Source organism: Lacerta agilis, chromosome 4, assembly GCF_009819535.1.
Source record: "Lacerta agilis isolate rLacAgi1 chromosome 4, rLacAgi1.pri, whole genome shotgun sequence".
NCBI classification, from domain to species: Eukaryota; Metazoa; Chordata; class Lepidosauria; order Squamata; family Lacertidae; genus Lacerta; species Lacerta agilis.
Window position 1 is genome coordinate 42,025,378 of NC_046315.1, and position 22,785 is coordinate 42,048,162.

A 22,785-nucleotide genomic window follows, 5' to 3' on the forward strand; every position below is an offset into this window, starting at 1 on the left:
GGGCAATCCTTTCCCCACGCTGCTCCTGCTCCTCCATGCCCAGGTTGCTCCTTCTTGACCCTCTGCAGCCGGGAGGCCCACACACAGCTGCGGCCTCTGTCTCTGAGCAACATTTAGAGGTGGCTGGAGAGGCCTTTCCTTCTTGCCCTGCTTTGTTTGCCAGCTGCCTTTATCTTTTAAAGCCATCGGGGTGCCTCCTGGCCATGGTGCCTGTCAACAAATGGGTTGCCATGCATCTGGGTTTTCCTGAACATTTGGGTGATTTATTGAAATTCCGCACGGACACTATTTCCGCTGGACGAATCCTGGGAATGTCCGGGAAAATCCTGACGTATGGCAGCCCTTACTTATCAAGGCTATTTTAAGTAGCAGTTAAGGGAATCTTTACAGCTGGACAAGGGGTAACTTCCTCACAAGTATATCTACCGTAAGTGTTTTTGGAAACTTGACAACCTGAACCAGAAGTGTTCTATTAGATGCTGATGTGTCTGAATCTCCACTGACAAATTATGTTGTGTACTGGGGATGATTAATGGATCCACCTACTCCATACTGTAAATTTTCTTTCACATTCTTAATGATGACTTAAGCTTTTTTCTTTCTTTGGCTTCTGGAGCATTATTGAAGCTTTTTTGTAGACCCTGGGACAGTCCACGTTGCTGCACTAGCACCGATTTATGTTTTAGGGCAAGCTATGAATGCCCAGCTATGAATCTTGGTGTGACTTTGATCAATTTGTAAGACATTTTATCTCCTCCATTAGCAAAATCAAATTGCAAATAGGACAGTTTGGACTTCTTTTTTTTTAAACCCTAGTACTTGACAAGGTAATGAAACACTGCACTGGATGTGGACCATTTCACATCTTTTATTTTATTTACAGGAAGCGTTTTTAATCTTGCTCTTGAGCAGATAAAAGATCCCAGAATGGTTTGCAAGGATCTGTAATGCCACCATCCCTTCCCTCTGGTGTTACAGTTTAAAAGTCAGGGTGCAAAGGAATGAGGGACTGTGAGGGATGAGGAAAGAAACCTGTCAGTTGATCCTGGTTAACAGGGTTCATGCAAGGATAAGCTGGAATAGAAAGAGTTTTACCAAGGAGAGGAGCCAAAAGTTTGTTGGTCCATCAGCTGAGTCAATGGAGAGACCCCACAGTCTTTTCCTCTGCTTTTCCCTGATGGAGTGGGGATGGAATGCTTTGATGGGAGCTGAATGAGGAGCTTAGGTCCTGCAGTTAATTAATTAATTAATTTGCTGCCCTTCAACTAAAGATCACAGGTTGGTTTTCAACATAAAAATACAACATAGAAAGACAAAATACATAACAATAAAAAACCCTCCCATGCTCCCACATACAATACTTTACCGTGTATAAGACAATGTTGTTTTTTTTAAAAAATTATAAATTAATGTTAAAAATTGGGGGTCGTCATATACACAGATAGTGCAGAGAGGGGACAGGCGAGCAGGAGCTTGTCTGGTGATTGGGCAGGTGATTGGTGGCTGTGGCAAGGCCAAAAAAAGCTCAAGAACTCTGGGCCATCTCCCCTCCATTTTCATAATTTGGAGTTTCCAAAAATAGGGGTCGTTTTAGACTCGGGGGCGTGTCATACACAGAAAAATTCGGTATGTGGAGGAGCACCTGGAGGCAGCATTCACATAATTCCCTCTGCCTCACATAGTAATTGCCTGCTACTTCACTGAGAGGCTTTCCTCATACTTTATGAATCATGATCCTAATTAAAGCTTCTGCAAGATGATCACTCAGACATTGCTTCCTCAGGGAATGGCAAGGAATTTTCCAGTCCTGTTCTAGAATATCAAACTTGGACATAATGGATGCACTTAATTTTTTGATATTAAATCCACTGTCCCTATTCCTAGTGCATGTTTCTCTCATGCATTTCTTCACCTTCCAAATTATATGTGATTAAAGGAAAATTTAGTCTGAGAAGCCTAGTGAGAGAAGGGCTTGAAATATACAAGCGGTGTTGTAGCGATGCTTCAAGACGAAGGGGATTAAAATAACATACTGTTCAGTTGTTGCTGTGGCAAGAAGCTTTTGTTAGAAGTGAACATTCCAGGTTTTGTGGCCCACAGTTGGTTGAAAATTAATAAAAATTGGGCTAAATTTCCAAAGGCTTTATTAAAAGAAAATACAATGGATTGTGCCTGACATTGATGTGACCTTACCGTAATGTTCATGGTGATTTAAGTGATGCTTAATAGATCTCTCCTTGACATACCTGGCAACTTAGGACATAAATCTAAAAATCAATGTTTCTGTTAGCTTTTTATAGAACTCTAGAGATAGTAGCTGTGACAAGCCCTTCCTAAGGACAGAACAATTTGAAACCACAAGCCTCCATATAATACAATAGTTGAATGTGCTTCTGAGTCTTGCCTTTAGCAGTATTAAGGAATCATGATGAATTTTGGAAATACGGGACTTGATCAAGGGCTCTACGTGCTCTGATATGCCTGTGCATTAAAAGTGCCCTGCACACAATTTAAAAGGTCCATGAGTATTTCTATGGACTGTACATACCCGGTACATTATCCCAGTGATGGATGTGGTCAGTCTCTCTTATGCCCAAGTCCTTCCCATTTAGTAGGCTTTTGTCAGACTGAAGCAAACCAGAAAATTGACACATGCATATGGAGTGCAGCAGATTTGTCTATTTAAATTTCAGTATAGCAAATGGATGTGATGAACTTGGGAGTCTTCCTGTGAGACTGAATGAAGTGACTAGGGAATTCTACTAAGGGTTCTTCATAAGCAATTTTAATGTTTTTAAAGAGAGAGAAGAATGATGCCACTATGCATTTAAAGGGGGGGGGAGAGATCCCATGCAATACTATGGAAAAGAGTTAAATGAATCCAGGCACTGTACATTTCAGTGTGGCTTGGTCGAAGATGGATATAACAAAAACCGCCCTCTTGTTGCTCCAATTTAGTTGTTGTCTTGGCAGTGAAGCAGAATTCTTGCAGGAGCAATTAAGATGGTAAGAACATGGTTTGAAATATTACGGGTTGCAACTGCCATCTCACTAGTTAATGCAACACTAGTTATTGTGGTGACATGGTAATAACAGTTCATCACAGAACCTAGTCTACTTAAGCACAGAATGCCAGAAGCATTCTGCAACAATCCATTTCTAACATAAAGTTGCAGAAGAACATAAAATTGTAGTATTACTTGACACTAGCAAACAAGAGGATAATGACTTACCTATTGAAGAGAATGCTATATATACTATGCTGGTGTAATAAATCATTATATTGATCCAAGGAGCGTTTTGTTTTGGAGACCTGCTTTCACACACACACACACACACACACACACACACACACACTTCATAACACTTGCTTACCGGTATTGAAAAGTTTCCAGAAAGAACTTTATTAACAGCAGCAAAGTTCATCATGACTCTTCCACTCTGTTGAATCATGAGGATGGAGAGAATGTTGGGTGTGAATAGCTATTCTAGCAAGTAGTTATTCTACCTCTTATCCTCATTAAAAGAAATGGGAGTTGATTGATGAAACAATAATTTTCTTTGGCTCAGGATTCTAGCCCAGCTGGCTCTGAACAGATCTGTATGTTAAGAATGTCCAATAAGCCATTGCCTAGCTTAGGTTGCTACACCAACTGCAACTGAACCTATCAGTGGTGACGCATGCCCTGGATTGTAATGAACACTATGTGAAGTTGCCTTGATGAGTCTTTGGAAATGGCAGTTGGTCCAGAATTCAGCTGGGGCACTTAGGGAAGATTTGTTGTGTGAAGAAGAAGAAGAAGAGTTTGGATTTGATATCCCGCTTTTCACTACCCGAAGGAGTCTCAAAGCGGCTAACATTCTCCTTTCCCTTCCTCCCCCACAACAAACACTCTGTGAGGTGAGTGGGACTGAGAGACTTCAGAGAAGTGTGACTAGCCCAAGGTCACCCAGCAGCTGCATGTGGAGGAGTGGAGACGCGAACCCGGTGTGAGCATACTCTGCCCATTTTAGAACATCCACATTAGTTATCAATAAAGCTGAGCCAGATGGACCAATGGTTTGCTTCAATATAAAGGGGCTTCCTGTGTTTCTAAACAACTTTGCTCCTGATCTCCTTTCTCCTTGGCTGCTCCTTTTCTTTAACAGTGTCTCTATCACTGTGAAAACAAAATCGAAAATTCTTTCTAGTAGCACCTTAGAGACCAACTGAGTTTGTTCCTGGTATGAGCTTTCGTGTGCATGCACACTTCTTCAGATACTATCACTGTGGTTTGCTCAGTTGCCTGCTAATCCTACTTCCATAAGCCAACTATTGCCCAATCTCCCATTCTTGGGCAAGGTGATTGAGCGGGTGGTTGCTGAAGAACTCCAAGCACGCCTGGAGGATGCGGACCATTTGGATCCCTTCCAATCGGGATTCAGGCCTCACCACGGGACTGAAACTGCCTTGGTTGCGCTGGTCGATGATCTCTGGCGGGGAAAGTGGTGGTGGGGGATGAGTGTTCAGACCCCTGGGCTCTCACTTGTGGGGTGCTTCAGGGTTCTGTCCTCTCCTCCATGCTTTTTAACATCTACATGAAGCCGCTGGGAGAGATCATCAGGGGGTTTGGGTTGGGTGTCCATCAATATGCGGATGATACCCAGCTCTACCTCTCTTTTAAATCAGAATCAGTGAAGGCGGTAAAGGTCCTGTGTGAGTGTCTGGAGGCGTTGGAAGATGGATGGCGGCTAAGGGACTGCTTTTTCTTTCCTCCTTTTTGCTCTGCTTTTTCTTTCCTCCTTTTTGCATTTAGCTCCCTGTTTGCTATGCTGTCGAGCTGCCTCTTCCACTACTTCCCTTCCTGCAGCTTTTCTATGTGTATTGCCTACCCTATACTGTTTATTCAGCTTCCTTGACCTCGGACATCTGGCCAGGAGGGGGTGGGCAGGGACCTAGTCTGCTTGGGATCTCTTTTAAGTTATCATCCTGGCTTAGAAAGCTAATCAAGCAGAATTAGCTTTCTAAGCCAATTCTGTCCCAGAAGCTGTTCTGCAAATAGTGATAGTTCTCTGAAAAGTTCTTGCATGATCATAGCCAATCAAAGCTGGAGACTTCAGTACCCTAAATGCAGTGCAATACAAATACAGTAGTCCAGTGGTGTTCAAACTTTTTCCAAAGAGGGCCAGATTTGATGAAGTGAAGGGCCAACCAAAGTTGCTGACCTTTTTTTTTTTAGGATGGAAGTTGTTGAGGTTTTTTTTAGGGTTGAAGTTGTTGAGGTTTTTTTTAGGGTTTTACCTCAGGAAATAAACCCATCATCATCAAACCTTTTATTGGCATCACATACAAACATCCAAAACAAATCAATACAGAATTACCACTTCCCCAGTGGCACAGAACATTTGCTAAAAGTAATGAGGCTGAGCAGTATATAAACTGCCACAGGGGCTGGATTAAACCAACCGGTGGGCTATGTTAGGCCCCCGAATGGACTTTAGACATGCCTGCAGTTGTCAGTGAAACAGAGAGCCACACAGGTAGTTAGGTCTTTTTTGCTTATGTTTTTTACACCTTTCTAACTATATTTGAACATCTTGAAAGATTGTTGTGTGTGTAGCTAGAGGGTTTTGGAATAATGCAAGGTCAAGCTGCATTTCTCTTCTCCTGCAACTCTAGCATAAGATAGCGGGTGGGGTCTCTATAAATCCTAGCTTGTATCAGCATCTGTAATGTTCTTTGTCTTAGACTATAGACCACAATAATAAATGAGTTTTAAACCTGGCCATTATTGAAATGCTACTTGCATCTTTGACACTTGGATATAGTGTCTAGCAGATTAATTGTAAGTGGAAACATGCAATGGAATAATTCAAGATAGCTGCAGAGAAGCCTTTGCACCTTTTTATTTTATAGGGCCGTTGTCGTTTTCATTGGTGGTACTTCAGTGCAAATGTTTTCAACACAGGGATAAAAGTGGCAGTGTAAGTTCAACTATTTCAGTCTGAGTTTTGATTCAGACTTCATAGCTGTCAGCACAGTTGCTATGGGACTCATTGAGTCTGTATTTTTCCACACTTGACCTTGATATACAAAATAGCTGACAGTGGTATCAAATGGGAATTGGCAGGCCGTTACTAACGGATCCATTTTAAAACAACTTTCAGTAAACAAAACACTTAAGAGAGATGCCTCTGACTTTTAAAAAACCCTCTTCCTTTTTTTTAAAAAAACCCCTTCTCTTTAAGATGATTAGCCAAGTCTGAGTGGAGAATGCTAGTATTAGAGAGAGATAACTAAGCTGCTTATTTTAATACGGAAAATGGACTGCGATGCAGGCCTTAGTTTAAATGCTATTGAATTAAGAAGGAGACTGCATGTTTATTTTACCACGCATTAGTCAACCAGCAGAATTAATTGTAATGAATGCCTTGTTTTCATCGCTGCAAACAAATTAATAAGCTATACTGCTTCTCTTGTACTTCACCTATGGATGTGATTAATGGTCAGTATTAAAGATGCTGGTATCTTTTGGCAGTACGAAAACCTGAATGTTTAACAAGAACACAATTTCAAATTAAAGTAATAAATCAGAATTACTCAGGGAAGTCCTGTGGCAGGCCGCACTCTTCAGCTGGCATTGGGAATATAGCATTTTGTCCCGCATAGTTTTGGCAGCGGGCCTCTTTATCAGCTACTGTCTTTCCAGTCACGCTTGTGTTCACGTCTTTGCTACATGCTCTGCTGATTACCTTGGAAAAGGGCAATGCTGTAACTGTTCAACTGACCTTTCAGTTTATTTTCTCTTGTGTAATATGAAACATGAGCTAACAAAGTCTTAGTCTACTGATTTCCAGAAAGAAATCTGTCTCTTTGTATTTCGGCAGCTTTCTTCTCAAATTAGGGTGCCACCCCGCTCCCCACATTAATTTAAAGCGAAACAAATAAATAAATAAAGCCAACGCTCTCCTGCACAGGGATCATTTGAAGTGCTAAGCAGGCAAAATAATCTCTGGATCGTGCAAACAGCGAGTCTGTGGTGACGGGAAGTGGGGAAGAGAGAAGTTGCCTGCCATTCATGCAGTCTCCCTTGAATGAATCAAATTACTGAATGATGTACTGAGCCTTTTAGATCTCACACACATGATTTGTCTGTGAAGCCTTTAACCAAGAAAGTTGCAAAGGCTTTCAACTATCTCAAATTTTCTTTTGGAAGTGTTACTTGAGTAATATGAAAATATATGGCTCAGCGGTGTTGACAGTAGCATTTAAAAAACAAAACCCTAAAGAGGGTTTGGAATGAACACTGGGGGGTGGGGGGAGAACATGCTTTGTAGCCTCCTGCGTTTCTTTGTCAGAAAACCAGTGTGTGTGTGTGTTTTGTCCCACAGTGTGTTTGTCAGTTGCTTTACATTTGGCCAAATGCAAAAAATCATCCAAGTTAAAAATTATTTACATTACCAAACTTTTAACATTTGTGCATGAGAACAATCTTGCTGGAACAGACTGAATATCTATTACATTTTTATGCTTCCCCATAACGTAAAGTTCTCTGGGTGGCTTAAAACAAGCCTTAAAAACCCACAATTTAAATAAAAAAGTTAATTCAGAGGCATGCTGACCTTAAATCAGGCATGGCCAAACTTGGCCCTCCAGATGTTTTGGGACTACAACTCCCATCATCCCTAGCTAACAGGACCAATGGTCAGGTATGATGGGAATTGTAGTCCCAAAACATCTGGAGGGCCAAGTTTGGCTATGCCTGCCTTAAATCCTTTAGCTTTAACATTTCTTCTTAATTGTTTCACCTTTATTGCAGGTTTATCTACTACCATTTTTAGTGGTGTTCTCCCCCACTCCTATTTCCCAGCTGTTTGTGGACTACAGCTTCCATCTACCCTAGCTAATAGGGCTAGTGGTCAGATATGATAGGAATTGTAGTCCAGAAGCTGCTGGAGACCCAAGTTTGGGAAACCCTGATTTAGACCATAGTGGGCAAAACAATTTACTGGAGTAATTTTCTGATCGAAGTACCATACTACACTAAAAATAATGTCCTGACTTTCAGACTTCTCAGTGACATTGTCTGGTATCTGATAAACATTTTGGAGCCAGTGTGGTGTATAGTGGTACCTCGGGTTAAGAACTTAATTTGTTCCGGAGGCCTGTTCTTAACCTGAAACTGTTCCTAACCTGAGGTACCACTTTAGCTAATGGGGCCTCCCGCTGCTGCCGCGCTACCACTGCGTGATTTCTGTTCTCATCCTGAAGCAAAGTTCTTAACCCGAGGTACTATTTCTGGGTTAGTGGAGTCTGTAACCTGAAGTGTCCGTAACCTGAAGTGTCTGTAACCCGAGGTAGCTACCACTGTAGTGGTTAAGAGCAGTGGACTCGTAACCTGGTGAACCAGGTTTGCGTCCCTGCTCCTTCACATGCAGCTGCTGGGTGACCTTGGGCTAGTCACACTTCTCTGAAGTCTCTCAGCCTCACTCACCTCACAGAGCGTTTGTTGTGGGGGAGGAAGGGAAAGGAGATTGTTAGCCGCTTTGAGACTCCTTAGGGTAGTGATAAAGCGGGATATCAAATCCAAACTCTCTTCTCTCTTCTCTTTTTCTCTATTTGGACTTGTGGGCCAAATTACATATGACCTTATCTGGGTAGTTCTGACCTGGACTGCAGCCTCTTCTAGAGGGGTCTAGTGAGTTCCGCGTCACTATATAAACTGAGCTGCCCGCCGCTATTTGATCAGTATTTTAAGTGCTTTCCTGTCCACTACGGCTACTGTTGAACGATCTTTCAGTACCCTTCGAAGGGTAAAGACCTGGCTCAGAAGTACAATGGGAGAGGACAGACTGACTGGGTTGTGTTTGATGAGCGTCCATCCGAAATTCTTAAAGGAAAATCAGGACTGAATTGAAACGAATGTTTTGAACAAGAAAAATGATATTAGTATAAGACATGTAGGCTAACTAGAATAAAAATTAATTTTTTTCAAGCAAATAATTGTAATAACTACCGTAATAAAGCACTGCTATAATTATATATAATTTTCTTAAAATTTTGGTTTCATTCGCCTTTTCCGTGCTGAAATGTCACAACCTGAACGACCATGGGTTGCCCTCCCCCCAGTTTTGATCCTGGGTATGCCCCTGAGCTGCTGCCCCCCCAAAAATGACTGGGTGTGTGCTCTGCACCAGCAAATTTTGCAGCACTGTACAATCAAGGTGTTACTCACATCAATGGGATCTTTGTTTGCAATGCGCATTGCAGAATGGGGAAATTAGAACAATACAGTGGCAGAGCACCAAAGGTTAAAGACTCCTTATCCCTTTGCCAGGGTCCCATCTGAATCCCACTCAAACATACAGACTGGAAATTTGTAAAATAAAGTAATAATACCACTCAGGGCGAGGACAACACAGGTACATGTAGTTTTGTCTGAAATTGTATGGGATAATGCAAGTTGATTTGGATTACTTCTGTTATGTATCATGAAACAGGATCATGGATTTCATCCATGCACTTTTATATCTCCACCCTTTTCTGTCTTGTGGCTGGCAGTGGTTTAATGTTGCAGCAGTTGTACTCTCAGTTCACAGTTCTCTTGGTAGTTACACAACTGCCAGCTCTTTTGTGGTGCACTTCCCTGTTCCTCTCTCAGCTGAGCACCCCCCTCAATCACTTGTAAATGTATTTGAGTTTTATTCTCAAAACCCAATTCAAGACGATCAGGTAATCAATATGGCCTTTTAAGGTTGTTGTTTTTTAATTAAAAAAAATGACTTAATATGAAGATGCCAGCATTCTTTCCCATTTATGTCACTTGAGTTGGGACACTTGTACTGAAGATAGAGGTTAGAGGCATCATTAAGTGAAGTGATGCTGAAGTAGGTGTTAGATAAATAACACCCGTGGGTCCCAATATGAAGCAGGCCACTAATCTTTAAGGCTACCACTACCACCCACTACACACTTACAAGGTAGTAATGCTCCTTGAGTATTGCTTCTGAGTAGTCATGCTTAAAATGCAAAGCATAAAAAATGATTTGATTCAAACATTTTCAAACTAATTAATTTTTTAAAAAAACAAAACAGTTGTCTTTTGAGTTGCAGCTGTGCTTATTCCACAGGGGTCTTTCCATTGTTCTCAGAAGCTTAAACAGTTCATTATAGACAGTGAAAATTATATTTACTAGCATAACTGTCTACATAGTATTGTTGCCTTGTTTCTCTTCTTGAGTCTCTCACAGAAGTATGACACACAGTAATTGTACAGGTATAGCTTAGCTCACAAGGTGAACCTCATGCCGAGAGGCTGAATGTGGTTTTCCATGTGTCTCTGTCTGGAGGTTGCCCCACACTGTGACCATTTCCAAGCCACACCCCTCCCTATACTGTTCTGCACACTCTATGAGTGCTTTTGTGTATATGGAATGTGTTCTTGAATTGTTATAATGCCTCTTGCTTGCCTGAATGGAGAGATGGGTTCTGTACCCTGTCTTAGCTTGATATGGAAATGCAGTTTGGGGGGGGGGGGAGTCTTGCCTGATAAATTTCTTACTTGTCATGCTCAGTGAATGGTTGCGAAGGCTACATCTGTTTACCTTGCTAAAACGGCAAAGGAACTTGAAAGCAACTTCTTCTCACTTGGCAAGAAAGATCCCTTTAAGTTAGCATTACACCTTGCAACCCATTGTGGTCTACTGTGCTTTTAACATATTTTCCCTTCACCATTTATGCAGAGAACCAAAATGAGGATTGCAAAAGTGAAAACACTCAATACAAGAGCCATGTGACACATGCTTGGTATAGGACTAACACAGTTTGCCCTTAATAACTGTTGAATCATAGAGGGAATATACATCAACACATATCTATTTCCTTTGAGATTCCGGTTAACTTTTGTTGTCTCAACTGTTTACTTTATTTTGTTTTTGTTTTTGTCTGTTTTACTCATATGAGTGCTGCTCACATTAATTTATTTTAGTAAAAAGTTAAAAAACAAAACAAAAGAGGATTGCATGAAACAGTGAACTGAAGTTAGGTAGCAAGTGTTAAATAATCCATCCATTTTGCAGGCTCTAGCCAAGGAAATGACTGATTAGTTCAATCAATGTGTGAAATTCCACTAAACTTCCACCTCACTGCTTCTTAGCCCTTTCTGCCTTTTTTAGGGTTTCCAGGTGACAATGCCAAAGTAACCTCAGAAGCCACAGCTAATAAAAATAACCCACCCAAGTACCTCTTATAGGAAGCAGCCTTCTCTAACCTACTGCTCTCCAAACATTTGGACTAAAAAACTCATTCCTGGCCATTGGCTGTGCTGGCAGGGGCTGATGGGAGTTGCAGCCCCAAATATCTGAAGGGTAGCACATTGGGGGAGGATGCTATTGGGTTAGGAATTATTTCACTCCCTGTCCTCAGTCCCAGCCTTTCAATCCTTCAATCCGTACTTGTCTGCCCATTTCCCTCTTACTCATCCCATCATCTCTGTATTAAACATTAGGAGATTTGGTTTGTGCTGCTTCTTGTCCAGGCAGTTTGGAATGATTAACAGTTGCATGTCCACACTATTTCAGTAGATATATAGGTACCGCTCTGGCGGGAAGGTAAACGGCGTTTCCGTGTGCTGCTCTGGTTTTGTCAGAAGCGGCTTAGTCATGCTGGCCACATGACCTGGAAAAACTGTCTGCGGACAAATGTCAGCTCCCTCGGCTAGTAAAGCGAGATGAGCGCCACAACCCCAGAGTCGTTCGTGACTCGACATAACTGTCAGGGGTCCTTTACCGTTACCTTTTTACTATTTCAGATAAATCAATGTCAAGACGTTTCCTTGCCAAAGGAAGAATACAATTATATATTTCCACACCATACAATGTGTTTTGTAATGGACACATTTTGTGTGGAAATTGTCACTGCTATATATTGTAAATTTTCAACAAAAGCCATTTCTTTTTCACCAGCTTAATTGGTAATGCAATGGTTATACATAATTACTACATAATTAGTAACATAATGCAATGAAGGTGGAAGTGGGCTGTTTCAAAGTTGTAATTAACTTTTTCCAGAGGACTATTTGTGGTAAGCATGCATTAATTTACATAATAAATAAAGGGACAGGATAGGAAGCTGCCTTATAAGAAGTCAGAGCATTGATCCATCTACCTTGACTTGCAGCAGTTCTTCACTTTTCCTGTAAAGTTATAACATCCTAGGTACACATTTTTTGTTGCACAAGATAACTGATGGCAATCAAAAATGAAGGGAAACAAATAACGATTTGATTGTATGACACTACTAAGCAATTCTTTACAAAGAGTAGAGTAAAAAAAAATATACATGTCATTCTTTGTGCACATATGTCATTGCTTCCTTACCAGCTGCATCATACAGTTCCATATGGTACACTGTGGATGAGCCACTGCATTAGGAAGTCCTGAACCCTCTACAACCTGATAAAAGAAAAAGATATGCTGCACATGCAGTGTTCCACACATTTGTTCAAGTCCTAGCCTTTACAGGGAAGTCGCTATATATAACATATCCAATTAGCATCCAAAAGCACAGACACACACAAGAATATTTGAAAAAGATTAAATTGTAATAATGAAGTCCTTCTTTGACATTTCCAGTCATCGGCTGTTATTTGGTAGAGATGTAAACACTAATAAGTAATTAAAATTTAGTAAGTGAGCAGCATATTAAAAAAATTTTTTCACAAGAAACTTATTTGACAGCCTTAAAAGACAGTAAATATTCCCTTGAAGTGCATGGGGACAATGCCACCATCATCTCCCTGATTAATTCATTTTAAGATGAAACCACCATTTAGGACTACTGTATATTCTGGCGTATAAGACTACTTTTTAATCCAGGAAAATCTTCTCAAAAGTTGCGGGTCGTCTTATACGCCGGGTGGAGAATCTGCGGTCGAGTATATCTCAAACTCTATATTTTAACTGGAAAAGTTGGGGGTCGTCTTAAACGCCCAGTCTTATACAGTGGTACCTCGCAAGACGAATGCCTCGCAAGACGAAAAACCCGCTAGACGAAAGGGTTTTTCGATTTTTTAGGTGATTCACAAAACGAATTTTTAAATGGCCGTGACTCGCAAAACGAATCGTCTTGCGCGGTACCACTTCGGATCGTGCTCCCCGCTTCGGATCGTGCTCCCCGCTTGCTTTCCTTGCTCCCCCCACTGCGATCGTGTCCCCCGCTTGCTTTTCTGGCTTCCCCCTGCGTTCCCTGCCTGCTCCACTGTCTTCTCCCGCCGTGGATCCTGCTCCCCGCTTGCTTTCCTGGCTTCTCCCGCCGTGGATCCTGCTCCCCGTTTGCTTTCCTGGCTTCCCCCGCTGTGGATCGTGTCCCCCGCTTGCTTTTCTGGCTTCCCCCTGCGTTCCCTGCTTGCTCCGCTGTCTTCTCCCGCCGTGGATCCTGCTCCCCGCTTGCTTTCCTGGCTTCCCCCGCTGTGGATCGTGTCCCCCGCTTGCTTTCCTGGCTTCCCCCGCTGTGGATCGTGTCCCCCGCTTGCTTTTCTGGCTTCCCCCTGCGTTCCCTGCTTGCTCCGCTGTCTTCTCCCGCCGTGGATCGTGTCCCCCGCTTGCTTTCCTGGCTTCTCCCGCCGTGGATCGTGTCCCCCGCTTGCTTTCCTGGCTTCCCCCGCTGTGGATCGTGTCCCCCGCTTGCTTTTATGGCTTCCCCCTGCGTTCCCTGCTTGCTCCGCTGTCTTCTCCCGCCGTGGATCCTGCTCCCCGCTTGCTTTCCTGGCTTCCCCCGCTGTGGATCGTGTCCCCCGCTTGCTTTCCTGGCTTCCCCCGCTGTGGATCGTGTCCCCCGCTTGCTTTTCTGGCTTCCCCCTGCGTTCCCTGCTTGCTCCGCTGTCTTCCCCCGCCGTGGATCGTGTCCCCCGCTTGCTTTCCTGGCTTCCCCCGCTGTGGATCGTGTCCCCCGCTTGCTTTTCTGGCTTCCCCCTGCGTTCCCTGCTTGCTCCGCTGTCTTCTCCCGCCGTGGATCCTGCTCCCCGCTTGCTTTCCTGGCTTCCCCCGCTGTGGATCGTGTCCCCCGCTTGCTTTTCTGGCTTCCCCCTGCGTTCCCTGCTTGCTCCGCTGTCTTCTCCCGCCGTGGATCCTGCTCCCCGCTTGCTTTCCTGGCTTCCCCCGCTGTGGATCGTGTCCCCCGCTTGCTTTTCTGGCTTCCCCCTGCGTTCCCTGCTTGCTCCGCTGTCTTCTCCCGCCGTGGATCCTGCTCCCCGCTTGCTTTCCTGGCTTCCCCCGCTGTGGATCGTGTCCCCCGCTTGCTTTTCTGGCTTCCCCCTGCGTTCCCTGCTTGCTCCGCTGTCTTCTCCCGCCGTGGATCCTGCTCCCCGCTTCCTCCGCTGTCTTCTCCCGCCGTGGATCCTGCTCCCCGCTTGCTTTCCTGGCTTCTCCCGCCGTGGATCCTGCTCCCCGCTTGCTTTCCTGGCTTCCCCCGCTGTGGATCGTGTCCCCCGCTTGCTTTCCTGGCTTCCCCCTGTGCTCCCTGCTTGCTCCCCTTGCTTCTCCCGCCGTGGATCGTGTCCCCCGCTTGCTTTTCTGGCTTCCCCCGCTGCCGATCGTGCTCCCTGCTTGCTCTCCCCGCTCACCGGTCGCTCTGCCGCTTGCTCTGCCGCTCGCTTTCCCCGCTCGCCGGCAGGAGGCTTGGACTTTTTTCCCATAGGAACGCATTGTTTAAATTTCAATGCATTCCTATGGGAAACCGTGCTTCGCAAGACGAAATTTCCGCAAGACGAAAAGACTTGCGGAACGAATTAATTTCGTCTTGCGAGGCACCACTGTACACCGGAAAATACGGTATATAGTCATCAGCAACTAAGAAGTGCTGAGATTTACAGAGTGTAAAATAAGGTTTCAAATCAAGTGTCAGCACTTGCCATAAGAGTATGGGACTAGATTTCCTACCTGTCTTCATTTGGAATGGTATTTGTGTCTTGAATTAATACATGACAAGTAAGAAATTTATCAGGCAAGGCTTTCCCCCCAAAACTGCATTTCCATATCAAGCTAAGCCAGTACAGAACCCATCTACGATACGTAGACTCTATACTGGTAGACTTCCAGGTATGAATGTAGCTTGGGATGTCCTAAATGGTTTCAAGAGTTCTTTAAGAAAAAGAGAGTGAGAGAGAGAAGTTTACTTCTCTATATCTGTATTTGTATTTATATTCATATTCATGTATACATATATTCATATCCTGAAACCACATTCCAATTCATGAGAATGCTGATCTCAGTGCCCTTAATACTAGGTTGCTCATCACTAACTCCTGCTTGGATCATGCAAAAGACCAGGTCAGCACAGTGCCTGCACTTCTTGGGGTCATGCTTGATATTAGCTGATGTTATTCATGGCCCAGTATTACTCATATAGGTAATGATTACCTATGTGAGCAGAGCAAAGAGGCTGAAAGGTTTTCGCACTACAGCAAATTCTGCTTCACTGTGTCCCACTGCCGACTTAAATACAAACACTGTGATCCTTTGGTATGGGGAACTGCAATGGTGGTGGGCAGTACTTCTGTTTTGGGGTTGTTAGTGATGGTTTTCCCACAATGTCCTGTACCCTTTGCCAGAGACTGGATTCACGTATATTGCGGCAACTTGTTTTCTCGCTGTGCTTTGACCTTTCCCCCTCCAAAAGTGCATAAATCGTCTTTCCCCCACCTTTTTGTTTGACTTATATTTTATGCATTCAAATTAAATTGCAACAAGCTTTAAAATTCTATCACCTGTCACACATGTTTGTTGAGAAAACAACTTTTATATTTAGAGCTCTAGAGAGCAAGAGAGTGTTATATACTGCATAATAAGAGAACTGACTATGGAGGTTACAGAAATCATTACACTGTTTTGATGCATGATACCCATGGGCAAATTTCCCAGTTGTAATGTTGGGGTTTCTATGTGTGGAACAAGAGCATTATAAGAACATGCCCACTACCCTCAGGATCTGCTTCTTCTGAAATTCTTACTGGCTGTGAGGTAAATACCCACCTCTGGAATAAAAACTGTTGGGAAGGCTTAACCTTGTGAGTTAAAAAGAGTAATATAATCAACTGGAATAACGAATAAATGAGACCTAAGGCCCCTCTTAATACGATGTCTCTAAAATGACTCTTTCTATACCACAGCTTTAAATAAACCTGAGACTGTTTCCCAGCAGTGGTATTTTCCCCCAAGGTGTAATATCTTAGTTGTCACTATGATTGATGTTTCCTTTGAACAAATGACCCTTTTAAACTAGATAAAACTGAGTATCTTACAATAGAGGTGCCATGCTCTAGCTTTTGTTTTATGAAGAAAAACTGTTTCTCAAGGAAAGTGTGGGATGTTTTGGTGGCCATTTGCTTTAGCATAATGATCCTAGTATTTTGAAAAATTAGCCTTTTAATAATTGGATTCGGTGGAGTGCCACATAGCTGTCATAGTGAATAACAATTCATCAGTTCAAAGCTACTAGTCACAGAACATATAGTATTCTTATAATGCCAGATATACCTAACTTTTAGAATTTAAAATTTTATGATCTGAACATTTGATGATGCTTAAGAGGAATACTGGGACTATCATCTAATAGACTTGACTGAACAAGTCCTAAAATGGGACTTTCATTGGCAGCTTTACTGAAATTATTTAGTAATACTTTCCTTCAATGCATTTCTCTGTTGAAAGGTATAGTCTCTTCCATCGCATCTTGAAGAACATTGAAGAAAATGAAGGTGGCCTTGACAAATTTACAAAGAGTTACCAAACATTTGGAGTCAACAGATTTATTGATGGAGGATTGTACTGTAAGGAATGGGCTCCTGGAGCAGAAGCTGTGTTTCTTACCGGAGACTTCAGTAAGTATTTTCAAGCACATGTTTTATGTCTTATCCTCTGGATGCGTCTTGGAGTTGATTCTGTTTTTATGCCTATATGTTCATGGCTCTGCACATTAGTTCCTTTAAATAAAGGATTGTCAGCTTCAGCACTAAGTGCAATATTCTTTGTTGTCAGGTTATCACTACAATCTTAACAGTATATCAGAAAACGCAATTCAGTGTTGAGAGGGGAACGTGTGAGTGAACAATGGGTGGCATCCACTGATGCCCAGCCACTTGCTTAATGGGAATCCACTTTCTCAATGGGATGTTTAGTATCTCTTTTTTCCTTCTCATGGAGATTTTGGTGGGCTGCCAAGGAAAGAGAGGAAGAAAAAGCCCCATTGCACAAGCAGGTGCCTGCTCGTGCTATGTTTGATATGGACCTTAATTTATTTCATACATTTATATGCTTTTTGAGAAAGTTTCTCCACACAGTGACTTTAAAATTACAATGGTGTCTGAAGCATGCTTGTGTGTGACATAAATTGGGATTGTTGTAGAAAGGTTGCTTGGTCCCATGTGGTGGTGTTCTTGTTAATAGTTTCGGACAATGATTGGGAAGACCTAGGTTCAAATCTCTTAATTAACCATGAAACATACCAGGTGAACTTTCTGGTTCACTATTTGTCAGTCTAACCTGGCTCACAGGAATGTTGTGAAGATAAAATTGGGGGTGGGGATCAACACACCATGTATGCCACCTTGAGCTTCTTGGACGGAAGGCAGGTTGCAAATAAAATGTTAAATACATGTAGACACAATAAAGCTTCTTCTCTAATAAAAGAAAATAGTACATTTTTTAATTTTTAAAAAATATCCCATGGAATGACTATTTGGAAAAGATGGGACTGCTATTGGAAAGACATGGCAGCAGAGCCCAACTGACTTCGAGGTCCTTCACCTTTTGGCATGTGAGTGGTATAAAGGCAACAGAAGTGACTTCAAGAAGTGCCACACCTTTCTGGGAATTTTATTATTTGGACTAGATGTGTCTAAGTGCAGCCTTCTAGTACTCTCTGTACAGTTCTTTAGACTCTGCAAGGCCACACCCATTTCCCAGGCCACATTGGCTCCGCTCTGAGCCCTTCTTAAGTCCTTTGGATGGCTGGAATGCATTATTGAGCTGTGGCAATTCCTCTTGATTGATGTAGAACAGAAAGATATTCCTCCTGAAGGGAGTTGGCTTTCAATAAAAGAAAAGGTAAGGAAAAGAAACCCTGCAATAGGGAGAAATAAGGTTAAGGTGAAATCCTATGTTTACTCAGATATAAGTCCTACTGAATTTGGTGGGGCTTGCTCCTAAGTAAGTGGGGTTAGAACACAAACCTATGGTGGCGAAACACATGTTATAAATTACTTGTCAAGCTTTCTGGCAATGTGGACAGAGGTTTAAATGGAATGAGATAAACGAAGAATCACCACTGAAGACAGCAATTGGAAGTTGCTGTGAGCAAAAGTAATAATATGGGCAGCATAGTTTTAGACAGACCAGAGCACAAAGCATTATAATAATCAAGATGTGAAATATTAAAGGTCAAATAAGCGTTTTTGAAGTTGAAACAGAGAAAGGAAAATATGAGCTTGAGCAACACTGCTAAATATAAAAATGACAAGATTTGACAGCAGAATCAATTTGGTGGAAAGAAAAAAGTCAAAAATTGTACTAAGACACTACATGTAATCAAGTTTGTGGAACATAATTTTCAACAAAATATATATGTGTGTGAGAGAGATTTTTTTCATCCTAAATAATAAGCTGTTTGACCTATATTAAGCTTCAGGTGGCACTGAGGTATGAAGACAGAAGTAGCCAAAGGATGGTCAGGAATGTAGTAATGATTAGCAGTAGAAAAAAAGAAAAGTAATGTTGAAAGCTGTCAGGATAGAAAAGCTACTGGAATCTAAAAGAGGAAATGAATTTTCAGTGTGTGAAAAAAGATGGATCACGAACAATGGATCTGAAGATCCCCTACAGACTGAGTAGAAGAAAAGAGAGAACTGCTGGCAAATGCTGAAAGCATATAAAACATAAAATATAAAAACAAAACCAAGTGAAAACTCCAAAATGCTAGACTAAAAAGAAATGTGGCGAAGAGAATCAAAAGCAGCATCTATACTGGTGAATAAAGAATTTAATGCCACGATTCTTTCCTAAGAGATTATTACTCATGAAAAAAAAGTTTTACTAATGTTTCCAGGTTGAAGAGACTAAAAGCCAGATTGAAATGGGGGTAAAGAAGTTACTCAAAATATCCTGAGACAAATTGATACCAATCAATCAACAACCTGATAACAATACAGAAGAGTAGCCTACTTAAAAAAAAAGTACTAAAAAAAGAGGTCGACGGGCTTGCATAAGGAAGGAAACCTTATATAACACATTCTGATCATGCAGGGTCAACATGTAAAGCACAGTCGAACGAAACTGAAATTAGAAAGTTGATAGCAGAAATTAGATGTACTTGCGTATCGAGGACCTCAAGCCACCCCCCATTGACTTGACACAGGAGACATCATTTTTGGTTTGGGTTTTTGGCAAATAATTTAGGGCCACAACTTTATTTAAATACAAATTCGGTGAGTGGTTGCGTAGGCATTGGTTCAGACTACAGAGGCTGGCCTAAAACCAGCGATTGGGAGAATGCCGCTGAGGAGAGTTAAGGACCGGGGGGAAGCAACGCGTCCCTCTCCCCAATGGTCCCGGGGACTCGGCTTATGGCCCTAACCCCTACCGGGGGCTTCGGACAAAGCATAAGAGTCGCCGGATTCCTTTAACGGAATTCCCAGCATCAACCTGATTCTGGATGGGCAGCGCCCAAACCAGCAATCCACACAGGAACCAATGCCTAACCACCAACCTTACAAGTTGTGACAATTTGCTACTGCAGTAGGCAAAACCAAAAGGCACAGCCAATCGGCCAGATGGACAAATTCCTACTGGGCCCCTGCAAAGCAGACGACCCCATGATAGGCAGAGCAAGGTCAACACAGAGGCCTAAGAAAAAAGGGGGGGCGGGACGGGTGATCAGCAGCCGAAGCCAAGAGAGGATCACCCTGCGTGCTGAGGCTTAAATAGGACGCTAAGCTGTCCATCACAAATTGCAACATTAACTTTTGCCCAGTAACTCCTAACTGACCAGTAGCTACTAAGGCCGGCTACCGGCCCCACCCCCACAGGAAGGGAATGTGTCTTGCCAGGTCCCGATCGCAACACGTGCTCTTACTCATGGTAGAACCCGATTTGTCTTACTGGCGGCAAACTTATAAATTGCACTAAGAGCTTGACATGCTTATTTTCTTTCAATAACAGGCTGACATACTCTTAATTTGAATGTCTTAATTGATTTGGGTTTCAAAAAGAGCATTAAAAATATTCTAGTGCCAGAAAACATCTCTCAGATAGAACTTGTTTGCTGTGTCTGTCGTGATTTACAACAAATGAACCTTATTGGTTCCATGCAATAGTGCTAAGCGTTCAGTGATCAGATGCTGAGTGAAGCGCTAGTTTCATTCAGCTACTAAGTGTGCATCTGTTATTGTGAATGCCAGTCTATCCTGGTCCAAAACAACAACTTGAAAGGCAAGAAGTTCACCACTGGTCACTCTCTCTATATAGGCACGTGACATAGTATATCCCTTCCTTTGGCCATGCTGATTGGAAGATAAAGTCTGATCTTTGGTTTTCACACGTAACCTTCTAGTTTAGTACCTTTAGCTTTGCACTGAGATGATTGGACTGGACGCATTTACATTTTTATTATGTATGTCAGTCTTCCTCCAGGGTGACCAGAGGCAAAAAATGTGGATTCTGTACCTTTTAAATAATTCGATAGAAAAAGGACATTTACCAGATTCTGCATGTCATGCAAAACTCTCCCCAATGTTCTTAAATGGATTGAATGCATCTCTTTATAAACTTAACATCACTACTTCAAGATGCTAATAAAACTAATCAGTAAGATGTCTGGACTGAATCTTCCTTTAGTCTTCTAGATGAAAAATTATGTCAGTTGCCCTATATATCTTATTCATCATCAGTCAAAGTAGAAGATTTATTCCCAAGGGGGCAGTTAATGGAATCAAAAGGCCTAAGGAATGTAAGTTGTCATTAAATGCAGATGGGTATTAGTAATATTCCCAGGAGGAATTGGGCTGCAAAATCCCTAAGACGTAGAATAAAGTTGCTAGTGATGTGCTTGCTTTAATATTATATCATTTTCACCTACTTTTACATTTCAATTATGTTAAAATACCTCAAATTTAGATTGGTTTCTGTTTTTATATTTTGTACAGCACCTAATAGGTTTTAGGGGCTTTGGAAATAAATCAAATTAAATGCAGAATTTATTATTAACTTGGGAGCTGCTTGAAACTCAGAACTGAGTTTCTAGAAACTAAGACCTAGAATGCCAGATTCATTTTAAAATTTCTTTTACCAAGTAACTGAGCTATGACACTTCATTATGAGCAGAGAAGGTGTACCAGGGCTGGAACTAAACCAGCCCTTCTCGCTCTCTCTCTCTCTCTCTCTCTCTCTCAGTTCAGTCTTTGTTCTCTTCCTGTTTCTTTTGCAAGGAGAATTGCTTAGCTTCCATCTGCCCATGACACCGCAGGATGAGAAATAAGTGTGTGTGAGTGAGAGTACACACCACCCTTTATTTCATCTTTTATTGTGGGCCTCCAGTTGCGTTGAACCAAACGTCTCTTGACTTACCCCAAAAAAGCCACTCAAGACTATTAAAAGAACATTCACAGCATTACGATTTGTCAATTAGTAGTTTTAAAAGCTTAGTAAATCATGTATATGAGGCAATTAGTAAGCTGAAGCTCTGATACGAGAGGCGGTATTGACATTATAGTTTCCTGAAAAGCTTCTGGTAAATGACACTGAATATTTTATTTACACATTTTATTGCTTAGTAACTAAGGGAGTACAAGCAAAATATCAGTATCTTAGAGTTTGCCACTTCACAATAAAATTCTTGTTCATGTATATTTAGAACCTGATAGATGGTTTAAGAAAGAACCACCACCCCCACCCTGGTGCCCTCCAAATCTTTTTTGACTGCACCTGTCATCTGCTCTAGCCCACACAGCTGGCAATAATGTATTTCAGACTAACTATGTATTTCAGTCTAATTACATAGAGCTTCTCTAGCTGTTGTTCATGAACACATGACACGGACATGGAGAAACTTCACAAGATTGGCTCAGCTACATAGTGTGCAGAGAGCAAACATTATGGCCAGTTGTGTGGATATAGTTCCATGTGGAAGTCACATTTTCCTGCAACTTCTGTGTCGGTTTCCTAAGAAATTGTTCCTGAGTGTTGATGTGTGGGCATGTATGCTAAAAAACCATGACTTGGAATGTCACATTATTTGACACTTGGCAGTTCCCCCCCTTGAATTTTTATCGTACTGAAACTTTAAGTGCTGTTGGTTTCATGCCAGTGAATCAATGCAGTTTTCTGTTTTCTTTTTCTTTTAAAAATGCAACGTAAGGTATTTAACCTCTGCCATTGCATAGCCTCTTGAGAATCTGTGATATGACATTCAAACTGAATTGGTAGTTTTGGGAAACCCTGGCCCCAGGACTTTAGCATCATGGGGATGAGCCACAGCCTCACACACTTGCCTCCATACCTCTCTTTCTTCAGCGGCAGTTTGGGATCTTCTGCAGCTTGCTGTGATATCTCCAACTTGTACAAACTTAATTATGCTTTGTTGAAACAAGCCCACTTCAAACCATGCAAACCTGCTTGCAGCTGTGCTGCAGTAGCAGAGAAGAATGAGCAGGCTTGCACACATGAGCTGCGGTGGAGCACTGGGTGCATACACAGCTACTAACTAAATGCAGCTTTGGCTTGTGGATTTTGCTTAATATGTTGTTTAGTCGTTTAGTC

General features: G+C 42.2%; 1 protein-coding gene across 2 annotated transcripts in view; it reads left to right on the top strand.

Moving 5' to 3' along the window:
* Positions 1-22,785, top strand: part of GBE1 (1,4-alpha-glucan branching enzyme 1) — a 156,278-nt gene that overhangs the window by 26,950 nt on the left and 106,543 nt on the right. For both annotated transcript variants that reach the window (XM_033146824.1, XM_033146825.1), the window contains exon 2: positions 16,687-16,856. In XM_033146824.1, the coding sequence (XP_033002715.1) occupies positions 16,687-16,856 (170 nt within the window). The remainder of the gene's footprint in view (positions 1-16,686; positions 16,857-22,785) is intronic.